Source organism: Egretta garzetta, unplaced genomic scaffold (genome assembly GCF_000687185.1).
Source record: "Egretta garzetta isolate BGI_Z169 unplaced genomic scaffold, ASM68718v1 scaffold117, whole genome shotgun sequence".
NCBI lineage: Eukaryota > Metazoa > Chordata > Aves > Pelecaniformes > Ardeidae > Egretta > Egretta garzetta.
Window position 1 is genome coordinate 518,104 of NW_009260479.1, and position 10,395 is coordinate 528,498.

General features: G+C 41.2%; 1 protein-coding gene across 1 annotated transcript in view; it reads right to left on the reverse strand.

Annotated features, from left to right (window-relative positions):
* The window catches only part of ADCYAP1R1 (ADCYAP receptor type I), a 93,135-nt gene extending 84,052 nt beyond the window's left edge, over window positions 1-9,083 (reverse strand). Inside the window, exons 1-2 of the mRNA XM_035899639.1 lie at window positions 9,036-9,083; window positions 604-709 (exon numbers count right to left, since the gene is read on the reverse strand). Of these exons, the coding sequence (XP_035755532.1) occupies window positions 604-709; window positions 9,036-9,083 (154 nt within the window). The remainder of the gene's footprint in view (window positions 1-603; window positions 710-9,035) is intronic.
* Between the last annotated feature and the right edge of the window lie 1,312 nt (window positions 9,084-10,395).

Genomic DNA, 10,395 nt, shown 5'->3' on the forward strand with positions numbered 1-10,395 from the left:
CAAGGGCTGGAGCCCCTCTGCTCTGAGGCCAGGCTGGGAGAGTTGGGGGTGTTCAGCCTGGAGAAGAGAAGGCTGCAGGCAGAGCTGAGCGTGGCTGTTCAGGACTTAAAGGGGGCCCAGAGGAAAGGTGGGGACAATATTTTTAGTAAGGCCAGCTGTGACAGGACAAGGGGTAATGGTTTTAAACTAAAACAGGGTAGGTTTAGACTAGATATAAGGAAGAAATTCTTTACAATGAGGGTGGTGAAACACCGGAACAGATTGCCCAGAGAGGTGGTGGAGGTCACATCCCTGGAAACATTCAAGGCCAGGTTGGACGGGGCTGTGAGCAACCTGATCTGGTTAAAGGTGTCCCTGCTCACTGCAGGGGGTTTGGGCTAGATGACCTCTAGGGGTCCCTTCCAACCCAAAGCATTCTAGGATTCTATGATTTTACGATCCCCATTGATCGATTTTTTGTCATTATCATGTTTCTCTAAGCTCATTCAACTTCAGTGACTCAGATGTTTGCATTGACATTGCTGGGAACCCCTGGAGGCAAGACAGGAAAGGTTTAGAAACCATCAGTTCAATGTACATGGCCTATCCCAAGCCGAAACTCACCTGGGGAAGAGTCATTGAAAGGGTTCAGGGCAGCTGCCCTTTGTATCTTCTCCAGACAAGTCTCTTGCTCCTTTTTAATGACGCAGTTGGAATGGGTTGCTGTAACCTGAAATGTGGAGAAAGAACAATTACAAACTTAATATAACTAGTGAGTTTGTGAGGAAACATCAGTAAGTTTTGAGGTCCCATTCCAAAAAGAAAAAGAAATAAAAGCATCCTTAGAAGATGAGAGGAAACTGAGAGGAACAAACTTTTTTTTTTTTTTCTTGTTTTTTTTTTCTTTTTTTTTCTTGTTATTTTTTTGTTTGTTTTTCAGAAAGCTTAAGGCCAAACTATGTATTTATAGTCCTCATAAATTGTTTGGTGTTTTCGTGTTTCTCTCCCTGTCAAAGTATAGCTTCTAATGTGTTTGCTTCATTTTATTGTATTCCTTCCTCTTATAAGGCTGAAGCAAAGGTACCTCTCTATAAAGAAATAATTTAAAGAAGAATCAGACATCAACTGAGGCTCAGTTTGATCTTTCATCAGTTTCTTATGAATCTTGCACAATCCATTAACCCCACTCAGGACTCAAAACTAAATTAAAAGCTCTTTCTTTTAGTCTTTCAACCTGTCCATTCCTTAACGTTTCCTTCTTCCTTTATTCCCAGTGAATGCAAGGCTACTTTCTTGCCAAAAGAGAAGCAATGCCAATTAAACTGGGATGACTTGATCCAAATCCTTTCTTTTTCCTTTTTCTTTTTTTTTTTTCTTTTTTTTGCTGTTATTAAGGCTCTAAGGCAGTCCACTACAGGGAAAATGTGGTGGATAAAAATTAAAGAAAAAGAGCCTATGACAGGAACATTGCAGCCAACAGAATATAAGCAATCCCAAAGCAGCAACAAAATAAGAATGGGACCCAGTCCCAGAAATCAATACAAGATTTCATTCCTGTTGTAGAAAGTGGTCAAGGGATATCAGTTCAGGGGAAATACAGTCTCAGGTTTCATTAGATCATTTTATAGGAGCACTGCTAAGGTTCAAATCACACTCTGTGGAAAGCACCATGAAAATCAGTGCACCAGTTGATGATGGAATAGGTCACCCTGGTTCTCTGCAAGCAACTTTGCTGTTTTGTATTTCCCATCCCATTTCCTTCACTCTTGATGATGGAGAAATACAGAGGCAGTAGAGTGTACCTGCCAAGTGATCTGTTTTCCCTTACCTGCTAAGAACAAACAAACAGGGAAAGCAATACTTGAATTCAGTCTGCTTCAGTTTATTTTTGGAGCCCTACCTGCACAAGTCAACTGTACTTCCCTCACATCCCAATAGAGGGGATGGAGCGAACAGTTTGGGTCACTAAAGCATTGAACTGCCACCACACACTCCATACGCACAGTAAATCCCAAGGCATGCATAATCCTAGTTTGGTGGCGCTTGTGTTGTGCTTTTTTGTATGATAGGAGGTAGGGAGCTTTTTGCATGCTCTTCATGTTATAACAGTTATAACCCACCACCCCTGTTTCAAAGACAGAGAGGATTACCTAATGCACTTCCACTGAAAAGCTTTACTCCCCATTTGTAGGAACAGATAAAACTACAGAACTTCATCTCCAAGATTTCAGTAATAAATTTCAGCTATTTTCCCTGTGGGTTATACCAGGCATAACCATATTAGGTTTGTTTATCTTCAAAACAAACACTGTTTTGTTCTAAGGGCTCCCAAGAGCCTGGAAAATATATATTGTCACAGCTCTCTGGGATCTCCCAAGAACATAAAGGCTTTTGCTACATCATCCCCTAAACCTCGCCAAAGATTGGGAAAATTACGTTGGCTGACATTCAGGTTCTTAAAATATCTTTTAAAAATATAAAAGAGAAATAGCAAGTAAATCTGGCTTCTGCTGCTGGTACTATTTTACTCTCCACAGTTGCCCAGGTCTGAAAGGAGCATCCAAGGGTTGTCTCAGTGCATGAACATGGCAGCTTCTATACAGGTCAGTATAAGCTGATTAGAAAAGCTGTCTAAAATTAATATAATAATAATAATAATAATGATAATGCAATATATATTGTCTGCACAAGCAGAATATGAATAAACAAAAGGAAATGTTTCTTCACACATTTATTGTTAACCTGCAGAATTCTTTTCAGCTTGCTTTTGTGGATTTTAAGTGTTATAGGGGTTCAAAACATATATATGTATGCACACATGCAAGTATGCATGCAAAGTCCATCAAATAATACTAAACACTAAGAAACCCACCATTCCAAACTTTTGATGTCCTATGGGGTAACCCTATACCTCTAAGAAGTTTTAGATTCAATCTATAGTCAAAGGACAAAAGAGCGTGATTTATCCTTTCTATTTTTGGTGTCTTTAGTAGAGCTAAATCAAAGCCAAGACTTGATTGATTATAAAGAAAGCCTTAGGTTAAAAGCTCAGATTTTATTGTTTTCCTTGCAGACAGGCAAATCTAGCCCGATGTAGCTGACTAAACTGACTAAATTTAGTCAATTCTGTCTGAGTAAGTCTGGCTTGGAAGGTATTTAAAATGTAGACTGCTGGGCACAGAGAGAGCAATAAAGCGACGTCCTTCCCCCATCCCTGAAGCCTTCCTTAAGCTTCACTATTGGCAGGATACTTTGATGTGACTTCCCATAACTATCTTTATGCCATTTGCTTGCACTCTTCACTGACAGATTAAAAAAAAAGTTATTGGTGAACACGGAAACTGAGACAGAAAGCAAAGAAAGGGGGAAACAGTAACCTCAGTGCCAGAGGAGAGAATAGAGCTGCCTGTCATCTCCGCTAATTAGCAATGCTGTATCTGAGAAAATAAAACCAGGTTGGATTATTTATAACAAAGTGTTTCTCTGTTGAATGCGGAGATGCATTAATGTTATCATGTTTTCCTGAAAGGATCCACTTATTTCATGTTTCTCCATTACCTATGGACTGGTAGAGCCTTTAATCTGTCGAGTCAGTCTTCAACAACTGAACGGCAGAGCGCAATTCAAATGGATGTGTAAGCTTGAACTTCATGGCCTCCTGATTTCATTTCTTTTGCCTCAAGGACATTTGCAATTTCCTGAGCTCAGTAGAGACAGTCTGGTTTCAGTTTCCCAGAAGATATCAGCAATATGTTCAGTTAAAGAATATTTTGACACACACTACAGAAATCAAGAAACTAAGTGGATAGTGCATGAAATTAATTCTTTAAAAAAAAAATATTTCTCTTAATGGAGTAAAAGAGTTTGACTACACCAATTTTGAAAAGGCATACATTTGTACAGGTACAAGTACAGTAAATACAATCAATGCCTGTTTAGTCCTGAGAGAACACAAAAAGGCAAAAGCCGCTGCGTGTGACTCTATAGATGCTCAACAAATTGAGAGCTTTCATTTTTCTTCATTTATTTTTATTAAGGTGGCCACCACAGAGATAAACCAGCATGTGCTGTGTGTAACTTGTCATACTTAACTCTTTGTTGTTCCCTTGGCATTATGGTAATATTAATAACAATCATGTTATTATGTTACAACCTACATATGTTCTCTCACACGTGCTCTCAAGGTGCTGCTTAATTGTGAACTGTTCATTAAGAAAGCCATTGCTAGGACAGAAACCTGAGCAGAGAAGCAGTTGGATGCATCTGTGCTGCTTCCAGACCTGCCCCAGCTATATGTGTAAGTCAGATTAGCAAATTTTAGAGTCATGTGTTTAAGGAAGGCATTGCTCAAACATATAGAGACTCCAGGGAAGGAAACACATGGGAGGAACTGTGCAGAGCAGAAGGGTACCTACACTTCCCTGCTCATGGAAATAAATATCTGTTGCCTGGTTATTCCATGTGGAAAATTAAATAAGCTCTCTTCTTGTTTTGGTTCAAGTGTATCAAGCACTGGGAGCAAGGCAGGTGAAGGTTACTTTAAGAGCAACTTCTTCCTTTCCCCAAGATTTCTGTACTGGAAAGGCAACAAAGCACAAAGCAAGTGAGTAGGCAGCTGAGAGGGCAGGACTGGACCGCATTAAGAAGATGCTTCCTAAAGACTTGTACTAAGGAACAAGGGATATGAACTTCAGCTGAACACCATGTTTACGTAGCTGTCCTGACTTGTGTACAGTGTATATGACACTAATATGCAGCTATACCAAAGTGAGCAAGTCAGAAGTCTAAGCACAGATGTCTAGACCATTTGATGTGCCTTAGGCTATCCTACTTGTCCTCCAGTTGCTACTGCAGTGCGGACCTTTATGTTTGCCCTTTGTCAGGATGTTTTGGGCACTGTAAGGTATCTCTAATGGCAATAGATATTTATGTTTCAGCACTTGAATCCTTTCCTCAGTTATACCAAGTGGATACAGGTCTTCTCAGAAGAAAAACAGAACTTTCTCCATGAATGGAACATAGTCCTTGTGCCATGTTCATGGCCACTGATAAAGACTTGTGCATAGGAGAGGTGGTTGGGTGGCTGGAAGGATTTAGCAATTTTTTAACACATCAAAGCTGGGCATTGAAAGACATCTCAGTGTCATCCAAACTAATCATCCTGTCAGACAACAATGCAGCAACAGTGAAGAATGGTCTAGCCAAGAAACCCAAACTGTATTTGAGTACATATAGCCATTCTGTTCTCACAGAATCACAGAATCCCAGAATTGCAGGGGTTGGAAGGGACCTCTGGAGATCACCCAGAGCAGGGTGCACAGGACATCGTCCAGGTGGGCTTTGAATATCTCCAGAGAAGGAGACTCCACAGCCTCCCTGGGCAGCCTGTTCCAGGGCTCTGTCACCCTCAAAGTAAAGAAGTTTTTCCTCATATTCAACTGAAACCTCTTATGTTTCAGTTTGTGCCCATTTCCCCTTGTCCTGTCACTGGGCACGACTGCAAAGAGTCTGGCTCCATCCTCATGACATCTACCCTTAAGATATTTGTATGTGTTGATGAGGTCCCCTCTCAGTCTTCTCTTCTTATTCACAATTGCTTTAAAATATTTTTTCACTACACAACTTAAGTCAGTGGATCTCCAGAAGTGAGAAAAGCCACCAGTATTCTTGAGAAACTTCAGGATTAGAAAATATGTTTTAAAGTCGTAATAAAGATGCGATAATGAACTGTGCAATTTGTTTGGCATTTTCATTTCTACAAATATAGCAATTCAGTACCATCACCTGTTCTTTCCTCTTCTACATTTCTGTATTATGCCTGTAAAGTCCTGATTCTTTCTTTGCAAAGTGAATGAGAACATTTCTACTCCATTCAGTATATGTTACATCAGGCACCATGACAATAAGGAGGGGAGTAAAGAAATACAGATAAGAAAAAGCAACGAAACAAAACCAAAAAATCCCTTCATTAAATCCCTGGGCAGTGTTTTACATCAGCATAGAGATGAAATAGAGTCTGATTCACCTTTTGTCTAAGTGTTGTCTCTAAAGTAACGCAAGAGAGGAGTTCAGTCCACTGGGTATATTAGATCACTCACTCCATACTGAATTACTCTTTTTACTAATTCTATTATGACTTTCAGTTTTAAAAATTTAGCTTAAAAGTGCTACATTATTATGTGAGCATTGCAGAAAGAACCTTATTTTGTCATGGAAACAACATTACTAGATTTAATTCCTGTTCTTATCAAGCAATGATTCAACTGGTCAAACCAGGGCCAAGGCTTCCAAAACGTGTTAAAAAGAGAGGTGTTTGGGAAGGAGCTCTGATTATCTGGATTTTTTCAGAACTGATTTACATCATTACTGGTACCCACAACACTGTCTTGGCAGTCAAACAAGTTGTTGTCTCCAGGAAGGCCTTACGTTGTTACTTGATTGCGTTTTTGTCTGCCTGTGTAAATGGCACCCAAACTACTGTGATTTCAAAACACTTCAGACTAAACGAAAGGGTAAAGTGATTAGAAACTTATTCAAACCAAGGCACAATTGTACAATCTACAGCATAGTTTTGACACCATGCTTTAAGCAAATTGTGCAGAAAGAAACCCCCACAAACAGAGCGCGCTGCCAAAAAAGGGGCACTGATCCCTTTCAAACTGACTTACATGAATTTAAGATATGGTTACCTTCTAACGCTGATGGCTCCTGGAGAGATGCATGTCTCACTGCAGATTAGAAAATAGCAGCAGCATAATCAACAGTTCCCTTCACTCAGTGGATAACTTCTGAAGTGGTAATTCTGGACAAAAGATGTGTTATGCAACATGGGGTAAACCTGGTTTCAACTTCGCCTGAACTGGCTTTTTATCTTGGAGATCAGTTGAAAAATTTCTCTTTGAGCATGGGGAGGCATTCTTGGTATTGCTGATGACTTCCACAAGAACTGACATCTTGAGTTAAACCAAAGTACACCTTTATCCTATCTCTAATAGCAGGCAATACCAAGCAATGTTTCTCAAAGACTTATACTGGAAGAATAAAACCAGTGTCCTGATTTTGGCTGGGATAGAGTTAATTTTTTTCCTAATAGCTGGCATAGTGCTGCGTTTTGGATTCAGTACTAGAAGAATGTTGATAACTCACTGATGGTTTAGTTGTTGCTGAGCAGTGCTTACACCAGTCAAGGGCTTTTTCAGCCTCCCCTGCTCTGCCAGGGGCACAGGAAGCTGGGAGGGGGCACAGCCAGGACAGCTGACCCCAACTGATCAAAGGGATATTCCAGACCATACGACAGCATGCCTGGGGGCAGTTGGCCAGAGGGGAGAGCGATTGCTGCTTGGGATGGGCTGGGCATCTGTCACCATGTGGTGATCAATTGCATTGTGCATCACTTGTTTTGTACACTCTGTATATTCTCTTATCATTACTATTAATATTGTTATTCTTTTCCTCTGCTATTTTATTAAAATGTCTTTATCTCAATTCACGGGTTTCACTTCTTTCTGATTCTCTCCCTCATCCCACTGAGGGAGGGAGGGAGCGAGCGAGTAGCTGTGTGGTGTTCAGCTGCCTGCCGGGTTAAACCACAACAACCACTCATTGGGAAAGTGTTTAAACATCTTGCTAGGCATAATGTGCTTGAGGTGAAACTAAAGGTTCAATAACCCTTTCTAATTGCTGATCATATTAGGTAAAGTGTCTTTCTCCCATTGTACCTGAGACTTTCTCCTCCAAAGATAAAACTCCAGAAGTACAACTCCCAATAACACATGCTAGATATCTTCCTCCATCATTCCTCAGAGGTCAGCCTAGGCCTGAAAAGCTGTCAGTCTTCTGCCAACATTGCCATTCCTACTTAGTTTCAAAAGTATTCCAGAGCAATGGGATTTAAATGTCCAAATCAGGGTCTAGCCCCTTAGAAATCTGACTGAAACTTCATGGGAAGATTCTCTCAGTTTGGAGCGAAGAGGGTTGTGTGGCCTCACTGCAGGACATCAGTGGTGCAGGACATCAGTGATGCAGGGCTTGCAGAGATCACCACTAATTATTTCCAAGGACACTCTCCAATTCTTGACCGAGGCTGTGGCACAGCAGTCCTTGAATGTGGCAGAGCCATTGGCAGCAGAGCAACCCAGTGTAGATCCAAGCTGTAGCCAAACCACCATAAGTTACTGCCTCAGCAAGCAGAAATTCATTGAACAGGGGTTGCAGGCAAGTAATACATATGTAATTTGGTGGAATTCGTGATTGGCAAAGGAGAATAAATAATTAGTATTTTTTTTCCCTGGGCTCTGTGGTCAGATTGCTCAAGCAGCAGGCAACTGTATTCTGTGCAGATTCAGCACAACAGTTTGGGCTGATTAATGAGTAGAAATGACTGGACGGGAAGGTGGAGGGTAGGATCCGCCTTTGTTAACACTTTGTGTCTGGCTGAGAAATCAGGAGTTATATTTACAGAAATGTTGGATACAGTGTTCAGATTCAGCTGAACACCTGCAATGAAAAAAGAGGAATTCTGATTTTTGACCATTACTGGGACACATTGTTCATCTGATCTGGGAAACTGCTGATCCAATAGGGTAAACTTGTAGGTGACAATGATTTTGCTTGTCCATCTCCCAGATTTTTTCTGTTAAATCAGCCCCCTGTCTTGGCAAAAAGACTAATCTACTCTGAAGCCTAAAAGTTCCCACCTAAACTCTGAATAGGGGGTTATGCTTTTAGCTGATACTTAAGAAGGTCCCTGACCACTGTCTTTAGAGTTGCCCTGTATTTCGAGTTGCCTTTTCTGAGAGCAATAACAACAGACAGAAAGGCTTGTTCTGCTCTCTTATTACCTCCAGAGGATTTTTCAGGAAAGGGACAAACCTTTTTCACTCTTCAGGCAGCAGTGGTGATACAGGAATGTTCCCTGTTTAAATTAGACTTGGAAGGCTGTACCAGATGTCAGAACAAACCAAAACCAATAGCATGTAAAAGATAGCCTAAAGCTGTCTTAACTGTCTTTTCCTGATCAACAGGTTTTGGGTTTAGAGTTTCAGTCCCTCACACACCTTTGCCTTCACCCGGCCATCCCTTGCCTCTGGTGGCTGCAAGACCATGGCAACTATCTATGACATGTCTTTCAGAGAGAATCATGGAAACACAAGATAATCACAGGCGTCTCCAATTCAACCTCCCACTCAAAGCAGGGTCAGCAGTTGGAGCAGGCCAGCTTTTGCAGGGCTTTTTCCCATCTGTGTTTTGGATACCTCTAAGAATGGAAACTGCACAACCTCTCTGTGCAACTTACTCCAACATTCAACTATTCTCAGGGTAAAAAGGCCTCTCTTTATATCTAGCACGAACCTTGTTTCAGCTTATGCTCATAGTCCCTTGTTCTGTTGGTCTTAATCTGCTTTCCTCAGGACCTACGTAAAGTGTACAAAGTCAAGTCTACCAAGTAGCTGGATGGTTTATCTCACTGAAAAAAAACTCTCGATGAGTTTCACCGAGTGAAGGCTGAGGGAATCTGTGCTAGCGTAAGACTTCTCTCACTGCATGGACGTCTGGAAACAGAAAAGCTTTTAGGAGTTCTGCATTTGTCGTGCTGCCGGATGCCACATTCATTTGCAAGGCAAGTTCTTGTTATTACTCATTATTATTTGCCCATTTATACTTCATTACATTTAAACAAAACCCAGAAGAGAAAAGATCTTAGACAGGAAATTTGTTTTGTGCGGGCTCCCAGCAAGTTCAATAAAAACCCCATCTGAGTCACACTTGGAACAGAAATGCGTGATGAACAGCTACAGGAGGCTGCAGAAACACTTTATACACACACACACATATACCCTACCCAAGGGAGAAAGCTTTAATTAATCTACTAATTAAATTAAAGCTATTTGCCCTCAACCATCACACACATTCCTCCCTTTCACTCCTCCCCACAGGCGGCTCCAGCAAGTGTGTTGTGCTACAGCTCTCACTCTAATATTCCCCAAAGGGACTTTGGGACTGGGGAGAATACTGAAGGACAGAGGAAAGGGCTCATTACAACAGCGGTAATGGGAAGTATTCAAGCTCATTCTCCATTTCCCTCCTTCTCCTTTCAGCGCTAAGAGACATTGGGTTTAGATATTGTGCCAAAGTGGAAGGGAAAAAAAAAAACCAAAACCCACACAACTGAAAAACCCCACTCGAATCCCACAAGGAATCAAATCTTTGCACAAAAGACTGTGTCTAGAGTAGCTTTCTCAACAAACCCTTCTTTTTCCTTCCAGCCTCTGAAGGGTTTTGCTGCTATTTCACTGTAAAAACTGAAGTTGGGGAATAAAGTACATATTCATGAAGGAAAGAAGGGAGCAGACTGAATGGTGTGTCAGAGCACCAACACAGGCAGATGAGCCAGCGTGGAACTCAGCTGAGGGGATT